This window comes from Oryx dammah, unplaced genomic scaffold (assembly GCF_014754425.2).
Source record: "Oryx dammah isolate SB20612 unplaced genomic scaffold, SCBI_Odam_1.1 HiC_scaffold_27, whole genome shotgun sequence".
Taxonomy (NCBI): Eukaryota; Metazoa; Chordata; class Mammalia; order Artiodactyla; family Bovidae; genus Oryx; species Oryx dammah.
The window spans coordinates 115,215,290-115,232,375 of NW_024070211.1; the positions used below are offsets into that span (position 1 = coordinate 115,215,290).

The 17,086-nt window shown below is 40.8% G+C and overlaps 1 protein-coding gene across 2 annotated transcripts in view; it reads left to right on the forward strand.

Annotated features, from left to right (window-relative positions):
* Window positions 1-14,256: 14,256 nt before the first annotated feature.
* Window positions 14,257-17,086, forward strand: part of MTX2 (metaxin 2) — an 80,175-nt gene continuing 77,345 nt past the window's right edge. Inside the window, exon 1 of one of the 2 annotated variants that reach the window (XM_040228222.1) lies at window positions 14,257-14,513. In XM_040228222.1, coding sequence (XP_040084156.1) covers window positions 14,474-14,513 — 40 coding nt within the window. In that variant the 5' untranslated portion in view covers window positions 14,257-14,473. Of the gene's footprint in view, window positions 14,705-17,086 lie in introns of both variants that reach the window. The other variant, XM_040228223.1, reaches the window with a different exon arrangement.

The following is a 17,086-nucleotide window of genomic DNA, read 5'->3' on the forward strand; positions in this document are numbered from 1 at the left end:
TGTGTACTATGAATGAGAGGAGCTGACCTTTCTCCTTTTATATTTCTTTGACTCTTATAACCACGGTAATGTTTCACAAGCTCATCCCTTCCCAAAACAAATAATTGAAATAAGCCAAGACTTGGGGATAACTTCAAATAGAACACGAAGAGCAATAAATGAAACCAAGTGTATTAAATGAATAACATATTCACACTGAAATGTGTGGCAAAGTAAAGAACTAACCTAACTAATCTTGGAAAAATAGTTTTTGGCTATAAACTATAATGCTTAAGCCAAAAGTCCTGCACAGAAATGTTGTACTCAACTTAGTAAATTTATTTCCCATGGGGATATGGGTTTGCAATTCTGAAAGTACTTGATATGTACGCTGTGTATGTGTGTATGTTAGTTACTAGTTGTGTCCGACTGTTTGAGACCCCATGGACTGTAGCCAGCCAGGCTCTTCTGTCCGTGGAATTCTCCAGGCAAGAATACTGGAGTGGGTTGCCATTCTCATCTCCAGGGATATATACACTATGATTGAACAAACAAGAAAATATATTGTAGATAATGAGAGCCAGACTTTTCGATATAAGATAAGGATGTTACAAATAAGGAAAGCGGGGAATGGGGTGGGGGTTGGGGGAACCTTCCTGGTGGTCTGGCCGTTAAGATTCTGCACTTCCAGAGCAGGGAGTGTGAATTTGATCCCTGGTTGGAGAACTAAGAGCCCACATATTGTGGAGCTTGGCCAAATAAATAAATAGGGAAAGAGTGACAGGTTAAAATGAAATTTGGATTAAACTTGAACGTATCTGTATGAACTCATGGTTTTATATATATATAATATATATATTTAATATATATACATATGCATTGTGAAAATAAAGGAAACCTTATTTTAAATGGTGTGAGGGAGCTCTCACACACTACCATTTGCCATTCCTTGAAAGATGCCAGCAAGAAGAAGCTTGCTTTACACCTCAGCAGAAGGTGGAGTTTTCTCGTCCCCTAGCAACAGGCTAGCCAATGAGAAAACACCACCCCCAGCCAAGAAGCTACCACCACCCTGAACTTCCGCTCTCCTCCAATAAACCTGTGTGACAGACAGCCCCTCCTAACCTCCCCCTTTTCACTGTAAAAGAAGATGGTCTCTACTGTGTTCTCTAGACTCACCTAGGGTTCTCCATGGTTTGCATGTTCTGAATGCAGTTCCTCTGCTATTCCTTAATAAACTTGACTTTGCTGGCTAAATCACTAACCCTTTTGTTTTAAGGGTAGAATATATATATTTGGTCTTTGTTATTCTATCGCTCAGTCATGTCCTACTCTTTGCGACCCTATGGACTGCAGCATGCTGGGCTTCCCTGTCCTTCACCATCTCCATGCTCAAACGCATGTCCATTGAGTTGGTGATGCCATCCAACCGTCTCTTCCTTTGTCATCCCCTTCTCTTCCTGCCTTCAATCTTTCTCAGAATCAGAGTGTTTTCTAATGAGTCAGTTCTTTGAATCAGGTGAAAGTATTGCAGCTTCAGCTTCAGCATCAGTCCTTCCAATGAACAAACAGGACTGATCTCCTTTAGTATGGACTGGTTGGATCTCCTTGCAGTCTAAGGGACTCTCGAGAGTCTTCTCCAACACCACAGTTCGAAAGCATCAATTTTTCAGCGCTCAGCCTTCTTTATAGTCCAACTCTCACATCCATACATGACCACTGGAAAAACCATAGCCTTGACTATATATATATATATATATATATATAGACTACATATGGGCTTCCCTGGTGGCTCAGACGGTAGAGTCCACCTGCAATGCAGGAGACCTGGGCTCTATCCCTGGGTTGGGAAGATCTGCTGGAGGAGGGCATGGAAACCACTCCATGCCCAGTATTCTTATCTGGAGAATCCCATGGACAGAGGAGCCTGGCAGGCTACAGTCCATGGGGTAGCAAAGAGTCAGATACGACTGAGCGACTAAGTATAGTCTATATATATATGAACGAATAGTTTTAGAAATAAATATAGGTGTGTGTATTACTATACACATAATTATTTCCTGCCTCTGTCCACCGAATGGGTCTGAAAGCAATAATGGCTCAGTAGTATTGGGCATGCGTAGCAACCAGATGTTGGTTTCTAATTACCACTCCACTAAAAGGAATCAGGTTTTCTTGGGGAAATTATTGATTCTATGACTGGAGCAGGAAAAATGCAAAATGAGCCTGGAATATCTTCTAGCTCTTGAAAACAAAGAAATGTTCAAAAATTGAGAGTAAGTGAAAGTGAAAGTCACTCAGTTGTGTCCAACTCTACGCAACCCCATGGAGTATACAGTCAGGGAATTCTCCAGGCCTGAATACTGGAGTGGGTAGCTTTTCCCTTCTCCAGGAGATCTTTCCAACCCAGGGATCAAACCTGAATCTCCCACACTGTAGGTGGATTCTTTACCAGCTAAGTCACAAGGGAAAAAATTGATAGAGACATTTTGAAAAAAGACACAGGAATCAACTTGAAAGATCTACCAACAGCCAAATCTGGGTAAATTTGAGCAACAGAAAACAATGATAGCTTTTATTTTAGAATAAAATTAATATCACAAATCTATACTGATAAAGATGAAAAATTGAATAAGTAAAAGGAGAGAAAGCACAGCTTTCTTTTTTTTCCCCAGAAAATGAAAATGTTTATTCATTTTCCTTAAAAAAAATTTTTTTTTATTGAAGGATAATTGCTTTACAGAATTCTGTTGTTTTCTGTCAAACCTCAACCTGAATCAGCCATGCTGCTGCTACAGCTGCTAAGTCGCTTCAGTCGTGTCCCGCTCTGTGCGACCCCATAGACAGCAGCCCACCAGGCTCCCCCATCCCTGGGATTCTCCAGGCAAGAATATTGCCATTTCCTTTTCCAATACATGAAAGTGAAAAGTGAAAGTGAAGTCGCTCAGTTGTCCGACTCCTAGAGACCCCATGGACTGCAGCCTTCCAAGCTACTCCGTCCATGGGATTTTCCAGGCAAGAGTACTGGAGTGGGTTGCCATTGCTGGTATACATATACTCCCTCCTCCCTTTTGAACCTCCCTCCCATCACCCTCCCCATCCCACCCCTTTTGGTTGATACAGAGTCCCTGTTTGAGTTTCTTAGCCATACAGCAAGTTCCCATTGACTATCTATTTTATATTTAGTAATGTAAGTTTCTTGTTACTCTCTCCATACATCTCCCCCTCTTCTCCCCACTCCCCATGTCCACAAGTCTATGTCTGTTTCTCCATTGCTGCCCTGTAAGTAAATTCTTCAATACCATTTTTCTAGATTCCGTATATATGCGTTAGAATACAATATTTATCTTTCTCTTTCTGACTTACCACAGCTCTTTCTTGAAGTAGGAGTCTATTTATAAATGTGGGAGGAAAAATAAAAGTAGAAAATCATTACTAGGCAAAGATCAAAGTAATAATTGTTGCAGGCAAGAACAATCAATAGATATCAAAATTTGAGACAGAATTTTGTAGAGTCTCAAAGTATCTTCCACAATGTACTTATTAATTACAAAAAATGTAACTGTATAGTGGAGAAAACTCACAGATAGCATCTTAACCAAGTGATCAAACTGAAGATGACCAGTAATAAGATGTACCCCTGATATGATGTATTGAAAAAGACACAGCATCAGTTCTGGGTGACTCTTGCCAAAAACACATAACCTCAGTTTATCATGGAAATATCAGAGAAACTCAAATTGAGAGACATTCTACAAGATAACTGATGAGTATTTTTCAAAAGTGTCAATGGCATGGAAGACAAAGAAACCAGAGAAGAGGTCACACACTGGAGGAGACTAGAGATATGACAACTAAATGACTGTGAGATCCTGGATCAGAAAAAGGAGGTTAGTAGGAAAATTGGAGAAATTAGTATAGACCTGTAGATTAACTAATGATATTACATCACTGTGTTAATTTCTTGGTTTCAGTAATTTTATGATGTTTTATTTTACATTTACAAATGCACATACGTTTTGCAAATATATAACATTTGCAAATATAATTTTGCATGTACATAAAACACAAAATTATCTTTTACCATAAGATATTAACATTGGTACTAAATTAACAATAGAAATGAATAAAGTCCCAGATGGTGCTAGTGGTAACGAACCCGCCTGAACCCACCTGCAAATGCAGGAGACATAAGAGATGCAGGTTCAGTCCCTGGGTCAAGAAGATCCCCTGGAGGAAGGCAATGCAAAAAGTACAGACAACACTAAGTAGAAGATCTCAGCAAAGTTCATGTGGGTTCATGTGAACGACTGGGCTCAGTGGCAAAGAGAGAAATATACAAAAAAACTTTGCAGAGAGAAAATGGGAAGCACTGCCGTGATTGGTGCTGCTTTCCAGTATCAGTTGCTTTTATTCCTTTTGAGTTCCTGTGTTTTGTTTCTGGAATACTGTTTTTAAAAAGGGGAAGCTGGTAAGATGCCAAATGTTTTGTGCTGAAATTTGAACTGACCAACAGCTTAACATGGTTGCTTTTAATTTTGAAATGTTTTCACTTTATCTGGAAAGGAAAAATATAATGAATTCCCATGAAGAGAAGCATGTTGTGTCCCCAAGACTGTGAAGTTCAAGCATATGCCAAAACAAAGATTGTTCATTACCCTTGCAAAAGCTATTTGATAAGCTTTAAGATTACTGAAGGTGCACTTTATACCAGCCTGGGCAGTTATTTTTTTTAGACATCTAATTTCAGAAAGACATTCGGTATCCTGGTAAGGGCATCATTTCACTTACCCTGAAGAGTTGTGGTAGCTATGGCAACACAGCAACTTAAAACATTTCTTAGATAACATTTCTTGCCTATGACTTTGAATCGGTTTGGACACTCATAATGCTTATTACACTGTGTTGAAATGGCTTGTTTGTTTGTTCATTGTCTCAGCTGGGTCCATCTCAATTAGGCTGTAATTCAGAGCAGACTCTGAATCTTGTTCACCATGGTATCTCCATGGGGCCCAACATTACAAAATAAGGTCCAATAATTACCTGATGAGTGACTAAATCTCATGAATGAGTGACTAAGTCTCACTCTGTAACAGAGATTCTGATTTGACCAAAAGGCAAAGGAGAAGAGTGGTGGCTGTGTTGATTGACATAATCTTATAGATGCCGAATATGTATCAGAAGTGACCTACTTTTCCACCTTGGAAACCTTTTTTCCAAAGTGTCTCCAACTGTGCAGGGATCCTTTTAACTGTCTGCTGTCTTAGGCCCCTCTCTTTACCAGTTGTTGGTGACACACGTGTTGTAGACACACTGGCTTCAGTCTCCTTAATCACCATCATCAACTCTTCAGCTTTGTTTAAGGATTATAAGGTAAAATATGATAACTCAGATAAAGTTTAAAATCAATGTCAAACCATCATCAAAAGCAAGAGTGTCTATCATTGGTCTACAAAGTTTGCTAGTTTTTCTCTGTTCAACACATAAAATCAGTATTTGACAACAGGAGTCACACATTGAGATATGTCTTGCCCAGGTGTATACAGCATTGACTAAGGACATACAATCAAACAATAATGTATTTTGGACATTATTCTGTCTGCATGTGTTCTTCTCTCATTACCACAGGAGTGAGTCTCTGCTATGGAAAAAGGAGCTGGTTCAAGACAGGTTCTCAACAGTATAATTAAGGCTGTGGAGACCTATGCCATGCGAGGCCTGGATGTAGACAGGTCAGAGGGCTTGCCATATTAGCCACCTTTAAAAACGTTCTACTCAGTGTGATAAAGTACTTATTTTTCTAAGTGGTAAAAGTGGCATAAAAGTATAGAAAAAAAAATCAAAATCCCATCCTTTTGTTATGACAGCTTTATTACATTTAAGAAATACCAGCCAGTTTTTTTTTTTTTGGTACATATTTTTACATAGTTCAGTTCAGTTCAGTTGCTCAGTTGTGTCCAACTCTTTGCAACCCCATGAATTGCAGCATGCCAGGCCTCCCTGTCCATCACCAACTCCCGGAGTTCACTCAAACTCACGTCCATTGAGTTGGTGATGCCATCCAGCCATCTCATCCTCTGCCGTCCCCTTCTCCTCCTGCCCCCAATCCCTCTCAGCATCAGAGTCTTTTCCAATGAGTCAACTCTTCGCATGAGGTGGCCAAAGTACTGGAGCTTCAGCTTTAGCATCATTCCTTCCAAAGAACATCCAGGACTGATCTCCTTCAGAATGGACTGGTTGGATCTCCTTGCAGTCCAAGGGACTCTCAAGAGTCTTCTCCAACACCACAGTTCAAAAGCATCAATTCTTCAGTGCTCAGCTTTCTTCACAGTCCAACTCTCACATACACACATGACTACTGGGAAAACCATAGCCTTGACTAGACAGACCTTTGTTGGCAAAGTACTGTCTCTGCTTTTAAATATGCTGTCTAGGTTGGTCATAACTTTCCTTCCAAGGAGTAAGCGTCTTTTAATTTCATGGCTGCAGTCACCATCTGCAGTGATTTTGGAGCCCCCCAAAATAAAGTCTGCCACTGTTTCCACTGTTTCCCCATCTATTTCCCATGAAGTGATGGGACCAGATGCCATGATCTTCGTTTTCTGAATGTTGAGCTTTAAGCCAACTTTTTCACTATCCTCTTTCACATAGTGGTATTCACGAAAAGGGGCTTCCCTGGTGGCTCAGAGTGTAAACCTGCCTGCAATGTAGGAGAACTGAGTTCTATCCCTGGGTAGGGAAAATCCCCTAGAGAAGGAAATGCAACCCACTCGAGTATTCTTGCCTGGAGAATCCCATGGACAGAGGAGCCTGGCGGGCTACATTCCATAGAAGCACACAGAGTTGGACAGGACTGAGGCAACTTCGCGAGCAAGTGAGTGAAGTTTACAGTTACAGTGATTTAGGACTGAGTCAGCTTATTATATTTATGTGAAAATAATCACTACTTTCACATAAATATAATAATATGATAAATTATATAAATAATAAACATAAATTGTTGACAGTTTCCTCAGCTCTTCCCTTTAGTTAACACAATCATCTGAATTTCTCTCCCCTTCCCTCACCTCAGAGGCTGTAGTTAAGGCATCATTACATTTTATTATCCCCTTTGCGGAAATAAAAATTACCGAAGAGCTTAAATGACTTTTCTAGTTTTAACACTAGCAGTGGCAGCCGCAGCACAGGACTCTTGGGTCCTATTGTAGCCTGTCGTTCTATGATTTTGGCTCCTGGCATCTTCTCTTCCATTTTTCCTTCTTGTAACAGGTCCCATTTCTCCCTGTCCTGGTTGGTCATTGAACCCATTCACCTGGACAAAACATTTAATCCAGAGATAAGAAAGAAAGTGCAAGTGAACCGACTTCAGTCGTGCCCGACTCTGTGACCCCATGGACTATATAGAGTCCATGAAATTCTCCAGGCCAGAATACTGGAGCGGGTAGCCTTTCCCTTTTCCAGGGGATCTTCTTAACCCAGGGATCAAACCCAGGTCTCCCACATTGCAGGCGAATTCTTTGCCAGCTGAGCCACCAGGGAAGCTGAAGAACACTGCAGTGGGTAGCCTATCCCTTCTTCAGCAGACCTTCCCAACTCAGGAATCGAACCGAGGTCTCTGGCATTCCAGGCAGATTCTTTACCAACTGAGCTATCAGAGAATGTACAAACAATTACCATTCTTTCCTGGGATTAACATATGGAGGTTGGAGCTGCCAAACCAGGAAGATGTCATGTTAGTGCTGCTGGCAGCTATTTTTCCTGCCATCTGTGAGGTGTGTCTTCAATTAAAAAAATTAAGCTGAACATAGATGAGAGGTGGTGAGACAGAAAGCTGAAACACTAAGTTCTGGCTCCTATAGCTCTTCATCCAGTTACGGGAATTACCCTTGTGTCTCTTTTGCCACTATGAAGCAAAATATTTTATCTTTCTTATGTTAGGTTTAATTGTGTTTATATAACTCAGAACCAGAAAAGTCCTAACTCAGTTTCTGTAACCATAGGTAAGACATTTATCCACCATAAGAGTACCTTCAGTAGATATGACTAAAAGACTCAGCTCCCAATAATAACAAAAAGCTATGAAAGTGAGGTGGGGCTTCCCAGGTGGTTCAGTGGTAAAGAATCTGCCTGCCAATGCAGGAAGCGAGACAAGAGTTCGATTCCTGGGTTGGGAAGTTCCTGTGGAAGAGGAAATGGCAACCAACTCCAGTATTCGTGACTGTGAAGTCCCATGGACAGAGGAGCCTGGCGGGCTACAGTCTGTTGGGTCCAAAAGGGTCCAACGAGACTGATCACGTGAAAGTGAGGAAACGTACATATTCTGCAGAATATTTTGGAAATTAAACATTTTAATTTCTTTTGATAATCAGTTAATGTTTGTAGAATCCAGGCCCATTAGAGTTAATAATGTAGTTATTTCCTGAAGTGTAGTTTGATAGACTTGCAGTTCATGTGAGAGTGTGCTAATTTAAAATGTAAAAGGGTGGGATCAGAAAGTGAGAAACAGTTAAGAATTTAACAGTACTGGATTTCTTAGGAATTAAACGAAGTGGGGAAAAGAGGGGTTGAGAACGATAAAAACCAACGGCTGTCACATTTCTGTACCCTTTAAAAAATGTCTTTGTAATATATCAGATTGCTTATAGTGGTCTACAGTTCCATTGTTTTTAAAGAATGAATTTGTTAACAGATGAATAGAAAAGCTCTGGGGCATACCATGGTTACCTTAGTGTTTTTTTCTTAACTGTATTAAGGTTAGTTGATTGATTAATCATAGTTAATTCTGTTGATGGGATTGGGGGGAACTAACTTGATGAAAAAGGCCTGAATTTATGAAATCATTGTAAATAGTATAATTTTGAAGAAATCTCAGTCCCAAATTTTCTCTTGCAGGCATTTTTGATAAAAGAAAATGTTTACATTTAAAATATTAATATTCTATTACATAAAAATGAGGATAAATGCTTTAGTACTTTAATCTTAATAAAGCATGTATTCACTACAATTACCATATATTTTTTATTTAACATGGTAATATAAAATTCAGATTAGAGACATGAAAATTACATGACAGAACAGTTTTGCAAGAAAAGTGATTTTATTAGAGCAAACAATAAGGCTGTTAGTGTCATGCATTAATATTTTATTTTAAATAATTATGTGATTAACCTTTTAGTAACATATGAATTCCTTAGCACTTTTTTAAAACCTCATTCTTAAAAATTCCAGTGGCTTGTTTTCTTGTATTTTTCTTAATCATGGTGATCTTAAACAGATCTTCAGTTTTAAATCTGCTAGTTGTTCTAATACAGATGCATAAATATATTTTATCCAGTTGGCTATTTATTACAAAGACAACTTGTTTGTGGGCACTGTCAGGACATCTGCATTTTATTGGATTTAATTTTCAGTAATAAAGACCTCCCACATTATAGATTCTTTCCAGCCCAAATTAGCCTGTGTGGGAAGCAAAGAACCATCAGTCAGGGAGAAAAAGTGAATCCATATGGCACCAATGATTCAGTTTCTTTGGCTACAGTGAAGAAAGAGTTGAGTATAGACAGTTTCCCCCAGCAGATCTTTTTTTTTTTTTTTTCTCAAAAGCTTGCTACAACAAGATTGGTGTCAGTCCCAACCCAAAGCCTGTTAGCTAGCCCAGCTCATCCATGTACCATGCATCTAGTCATAGACACCTAACTGAAATTTGAAGGGCTAATTATCCTTCCTCTAATAATTCTGTTTCTCTTATATGCATGCCCAGCCCCTGGCTCTCACCATGCTCTTTCATTTTGGGGCTCACTTCTGCCTTGTGGACTCATTTTTGCCTGTCCAAATTCTTAGCGCTTTCTCAGGGCTTTGTTTCAGGTTCCTAATCAAGGTCTATAATATGGAGAAATCTTAAAAAAAAATTATTGTGTCAAAAAGCAGTCAAAACATTCTATCTTCAGCTTTAAAGTGACAAACTAAACCTGGTAATAGAACTTGAATAGATGATGGATATTCTTCACTTTTAAAAGTTATATATAATTCTCTGCTGTACAGAGAACAGACAGGAACCAAAAGATTTTCTTTCAGTTGACACTTAAGTACCTGGAACAGTTCATTTCTCTTGGTCAGTGTCACTCATGGGATGAGGAGGAGGAAACTGGGCATAGCATACACTTTACTATCAGTGTTAACACCCTCAGCACAAGAGAAAGAAAGAAAGAAAAAGATAGTGCCAAGTCGTGTCCGACTCTTATGATCCCACAAACTGTAGTCCACCAGCTCCTCTGTCCATGAGATTCTCCAGGCAAGAATACTGGAGTGGGTTGCCATTTCCTTTTCCAAGGGATCTTCCCAACCCAGGAATTGAACCCAGGTCTTGCGCACTGCGGGCAGATGCTTTAGCGACTGAACTATGTAGGAAGCCTGAGGGATAAACCTATTATCTCTACTTCTTAAACACTGCTATGTTTATGTCCACGTGAGTTTTTGGTAAGTTGAAATTCAGTTTAGGAAGTTTCCTGGTTGCAGAGGGTGATATTGATGTGTGTGTATGTGTGTGCTTAGTCGCTTCAGTCATGTCCGATTCTTTGTGATGCTATGGACTGTAAGCCACCAGGCTCCTCTGTCCATGGGATTCTTCAGGCAAGGATACTTGAGAGGTTCTCATGCCTTCCTCCAGGGGATCTTCCTGACCCAGAGATTGAACCCACATCTCCTATGTCTCCTATGTTGCAGGTGGATTCTTTACCACTGAGACATGGGGAAAGCCCACAAATGTTGCTTTATCCTTAAAAAAATCATCTACTGTAGTGAGTAGAATTGTGTCTCTTCTCTCCCACAATAAGATAGGTACAAATTTCTGATCCCTGGTAACTGTGATCTTATTTGGAAATATGGTCTTTGCAGATGAAATCAACTTAAGATGAGGTCATCTTAAATGAGGTGGGCCCTAATCCAATGACTGGTGCCCTTATAAGAAGAGGGAAATATGCCCACATAGACACACAGCCTCTAGTTTATTGATGAAAGTGAAAGAGGAGAGTGAAAAAGCTGGCTTAAAACTCAACATTCAAAAAACTAAGATCATGGCATCCAGTCCCACCACTTCATGACAAATAGATGGGGAAACAATGGAAACAGTGACACACTTTTATTTTCTTGGGCTCCAAAATCATTGCAGATGGTGACTGCAGCCATGAAATTAAGACGCTTACTCCTTGGAAGAAAAGCTATGACAAACCTAGACAGCATATTAAAAACCAGAAACATTCCTTTGCCAATAAATTCCGTCTAGTCAAAGCTATGGTTTTTCCAGTAGTCATGTATGGATGTGAGAGTTGGACTATAAAGAAAGCTGAGTGCAGAAGAAGTGATGCTTTTGAACTGTGGTGTTGGAAAAGACTCTTGAGTCCCTTGGACAGCAAGGAGATCCAACCAGTCCATCCTAAAGGAAATCAGTCCTAAATATTCATTGGAAGGACTGATGCTGAAGCTGAAACTCCAATCCTTTGGCCACCTGATGCGAAGAACTGACTCATTTGAAAAGACCCTGATGCTGGGAAATATTGAAGGCAGAAGGAGAAGGGGATGACAGAGGATGAGGTGGTTGCATGGCATCACTGACTTGTTGGACATGAGTTTGAGCAAGCTTTGGGAGTTGGTGATGGACGGGGAAGCCTGGTGTGCTGCAGTCCATGGGGTCACAGAGTCGGACACGACTGTGTGACTGAACTGAACTGAGACACACAGCAAAAATGCATATGATGATGGGGGGCAGAGATTTGAGTGATGTGTCTACAAGCCAGAGAAGGCCAAGGATAGCTGACAATCCCCCAAAGCGACAAAGAAGCAGGGAAGAATTCTTCCCGGCAGCTTGGAGAGAAAGCATGGTTCTGATGACACCCTGATTTCAGACTTCTAGCCTCCATATATTTGAGAGAATAAATTTCTATTGTTTTTAGCCACCCAATTTATGGTTATATGTTATGGAACTAATATACTAGTTAAAGAAGCAGAACTATGGACCAAAAACTGTAATAGAGCTATAGAAGCACAAAGAAAGAAGACATTGCTTTCTAAATGTCATGGACAGTAATTCTCAGAACGTCATGTTTCTGTGCAGAAACTTAGTAAGCTATCTGACTTTTAAATTTACCGTGATTTTTTTTATTGAGGTATGATTGACGTAGTAGTAGTGTTAGTTGATCAGTTGTGTCTGACTCTTTGCAACCCCGTGGACTATAGCCCACCAGGCTTCTCTGTCCATGGGATTCTCCAGGTAAGAATACTGACGTGGGTTGCCATTCCTTTCTCCACAGCATCTTCCCAACCCAAGGGGCAAACCCTGGTCTCCTGAATTGCAGGCAGATTCTTTACCGTCCTAGCTACGTGGGAAGCTCTATGACTGACATACAACATTATATTAGTTTCAGATGTACAGCACAGAGATTCAAAATTTGTATGTATTGTGAAATGATCACCACAATACATCTAGTTAACATTTGTTATTCTGCATAGTTTCAGTGGGCTTCCCTGGCGGCTCAGACGGTAAAGCATCTGCCTGCAATGCAGGAGACCTGGGTTCGATCCCCGGGTGGGGAAGATCCCCTGGAGAAGGAAATGGCAACCTACTCCAGTACTCTTGCCTGGAAAATTCCATGGACAGAGAAGCCTTGTAGGCTACAGTCCATGGGGTCTCCAAAGAGTCGGACACGACTGAGCGACTTCACTTCACATAGTTACAGAAGTGTTTCTTGTGATGTAAACTTGTAGGATTTATTCTCTTAGCAACTTTTAAATATGCAGCACATTATTACCTATAGTTGCTGTGCTGTACATTATATACTCTTGACTTATTTTATAACTAGAGAAGTTTGTACCTTTTTATTTCTTTCACCCATTTCTTACACCTTGCCTCTGTCACCCACCAATCTGTTCTTTGTAACTATAAGATTTCATTTCTTCTTCTGTTTTTTTTTTTTCATGTATAAGTGAGATCATATGGTATTTGTCTTTCTCTGACCTATTTAAGTTAGGATAATGCCCTCAAGGTCCATCTATGTTGTTGCAATGGCAGTATTTCACTGTTTTCTATGGCTGAATAATATCCCTTTGTATGGATGTACATACGTGTACCTATATATTGTAACCTTGGGCAAACCACTTACGTTTTTAAGCCTCAGGCTTCCCTGGTGGCTCAGCTGGTAAGGAATCCACCTGCAATGCTGGAGGCCTGGGTTCGATCCCTGGGTTGGGAAGATCCCTTGGAGAAGAGAATGGCTGGAGCCATTCTCCAGCATTCTGGGCTGGAGAATTCCATGGACTGTATAGTCCACCGGGTCGCAGAGAGTCCAACAAGACTGAGTGACTTTCACTTTCTTATTTGCTTCAGCTACGTTCTCTCTGGCAAGCATGGTTGAGTAAATAAATAAACAATGACTGTCCATGGACCAATCAACAGTAGCTGAATAAAGGAAATTAATGTGGATTTGAAATCCGGGCTTGAGTGGACTCCCTGGGAAGGCAGTTTAACCTTCCTAAGCCTGTTTCTTTACCTGTAAAAGGGCAATAAGATCTCACCGGGTTGTTTAGAGGATGAAATGACATAGAATACTGTATATATATTTTAAGTCTGGTATTCAGTGGACGTTTAGGAACACTACACTAATACTTGGAATCTAAAAAATACAACAAAGTAGTGAATGTAACAACAACAACAAAAAGACAAACAGAAAACAAATTAATGGTTACAAGTGAGGAGGAGGAAGAGGCAATACACGAGTGGGAGTGTGTAAGGTACAAACTACTGGATGGAAGATAAGCTACAGGGGATAAGTCGGACACAGGGGATATAGCTAATATTTTGTAATGTAAATGGAGTTTAACCTTTAAAAATTGTATAAACATAAAATTTAAAGGAAATGGCAACCCACTCCAGTATTCTTGTCTGGAAAATCCCATGGACAAAGGAGCCTGGCGGGCTACAGTTAATGGGGTTGCAAAGAGTCGGACACGACTAAGTGCTCGAGAAGATAGAATCATGAGCTGCCTCTTGTTTGAAATCACTTAAAAAAAAAAAAAAAAAGAACTTATTTGCTTACAAAAATTTCGCTTGGAAAGGAAACTGAAAATTTCTGGGGTACACCCGCCCACGCTGTACGCCAGAGTCGGGAGTCAAATACTCTTCCCTTCTCCCTCCCCCTTCCTGGGGTGGCCCCCAGCGGCCGGGAGCCCGGGGACAGGAAATGCCAAAGAAGGCGGAGGCGGGGCCGGCGGAAGCGCTCGCGCGCCGCTGTCCGCTGCGCCGGAAGTTCCTGGCCCGGCCTGGCGGTAACCTTGGAGTCTCAGCCGGTGGTGCTGCCGCCGCGTCGCCGCGGGGGTGGGCTTTGGGAGTCCGAGCGTCAGCCGGAGCCAGGCCTGTTAGGTGCCCGGAGCCTCCGGGGTTGCGCGAGAGTTCGCTGAGGATCTCGGGGAGCAGGAACTGCGGGCGCAGGGCCGCCCAGCCGACATGTCTCTAGTTGCGGAAGCCTTAGTCTCCCAGATCGCAGGTAGCGTGTGTGGCCGCGGACCCGGACGGAGGCGGGGGCCGGCGTGGGGTAGTCGTAGGGAGCAGTGCGGCTTTAAGCACTGCAGCTTTCCTCCAGCCTTGCAGCATTAGACGCTGAACCCAAGCTTCGGGATAGAGGCGGGCACTGACTACCATCTCCTGGATGAGAGAACGGGGAGAAACGTGGCTAAGGTCAGCCTGGAGGAGTGGAAATCCCATGCGTTTTTCCTGGGCAGTGCTTTGTCCAGCTACCCATTGGGTCTGGAGGTGCTGGGATAAGTGGAGAACGCTGTGGGCTGGAATTAAGGTGGGGGGCGTGGCCATATCCGAGAGCTTCAGAGTTAAGTGTGGGGCAAGCCTCGGTGTGGGACCTGAAGTTTAAGGTGCATGTCACTAATGAGTCGCCATTGTCATTTGAGAGCCAGTGAAGTTTCATCTCCGAGCAGCACAGTATTGCCATTTGCTAGGCCTCCAGCATTCACTGACACATTTTTAAGGCTGCATGAATTTTTTGAAACACCTTTGACTTGACGGACTGAACATGACTGTTGTAAACAGAGTTACAATATATTTTGAAAATTTCTGTTATTGAATATATTTCTGTTATCGAGGTTCTTATTTACTGTAGTGAAAGACAGTAAATATTGTTGAGAAAGTGAGAGATTATTGTAGGTATAGGTTGATGCGTTAATCTTTAAATGGAGTTAGTCTTAAACGTCCTAGAAGTATTTTCATTGAGTACAGTAAATATTTAGTTACCCAGGATACTTAGGTACCTTTGCAATAAGGCAGTATTTTTGAAATGCAAAGTATTGAATGTCATGGAATTTGCCAAAATGTTTTTCATTACATTTTTGTTAAAATTCATTTCCTTTTTCTCACTCAAAGACATTGTCTTCTAAAAGTGAGGGAAGCTCCCACTAGATTGCAAGCTTCTTGAAGGCAGGAATGATACTTGCATTGTTTCTAGTATCTTGCGGACCTGTCAGTTGGTGCTCAGGAAGTATTCGTGACCTGAATCAATGAATAATCTTGAGATTTCAAGCAATGATTATTTGTTTTTACTGTTCATGTTTTTTAAAAAGTTAGATCATGAATGTAGATTACTATATTAAAATATTTCATATATTTAATATTTAATATAATAAATATATAATATTTAATATAATAAATATAATATTTACTATAATATATAATATTTAATATATTAATACTATATTAAAATATTTCACAATGTATGCTGATATTGGTATACAGTGTGCATGTTCCCTAATGTATGATTTCTTAAGGAAAAAATGAATATCTTTTAATCAATTTGGAACTTTACTTCAATTACTGAAATTTAGGAGTTTCTATGAATTTGATCAGTGTGCCATCCTAGCCTGGAAAATCCCATGGATGGAGGAGCCCGGTAGGCTGTAGTCCATGGGATCTAGAAGAGTCAGACACGACTGAGTGACTTCACTTTCACTTTTCACTTTCATGCATTGGAGAAGGAAATGGCACGCCACTCCAGTGTTCTTGCCTGGAGAATCCCAGGGATGGGGGAGCCTGGTGGGCTGCCATCTGTGGGGTCGCACAGAGTTGGACACGACTGAAGCGACTTAGCAGCAGCAGCAGCAGGCATCTTAGCTATTTGGGGTGATCACTCTAGGAGGAGGCATTTATAGATGGATAATTCAATAAGTGGTGTTGGGACAGCTCCTAAGTTATGACACTGCAAGAATAAATTCTAGATGGATTAAAAATTTAAGTGTAAAATAAGAACAAAAACCAAATTGTAATAAAATAATTAGGAAAAATATAGGTGATACAGTGCAGGATGCCTAAGCAAGACACAGAGTTCATAGTGCATGGAAGAAAAAATTAACAGAATTTTTGCAGATACCTTTTCAAAGCTTCTTATGATGAGGCACATAAGTTTCTACAAATTAATAAGAAAAAGGCAGACTAACAGAATCAAAGATAAAGGATAAGAACAGGCAGTTTACTAATGGGGGAATGCAAATCAGCAGTGAACATATGAAAAGAGGCCCTCCATCACTAATTTCCACCCAGTCAGATGGGCAGAAATGAATATGATAAATTTTAGTACTGACACTGGCATGGGGAAAACAGTTGCCCTCAAAGTATTGGGGAGTCTGTAAGAAACAGTTGCTTTTGGGGAACTTAACATAGCAATATTTATTGAAATGATACTGCAGATGGTGATTGCAGCCATGAAATTAAAAGACGCTTACTCCTTGGAAGGAAAGTTATGACCAACCTAGATAGCATATTCAAAAGCAGAGGTATTACTTTGCCAACAAAGGTCCGCTAGTCAAGGCTATGGTTTTTCCAGTAGTCATGTATGGATGCGAGAGTTGGACTGTGAAGAAGGCTGAGTGCCGAAGAATTGATACTTTTGAACTGTGGTGTTGGAGAAGACTCTTGAGAGTCCCTTGGACTGCAAGGAGATCCAGTCAATCCATTCTGAAGGAGATCAACTCTGGGATTTCTTTGGAAGGGCTGATGCTAAAGCTGAAACTCCAGTACTTTGGCCACCTGATGCGAAGAGTAGACTCATGGAAAAGA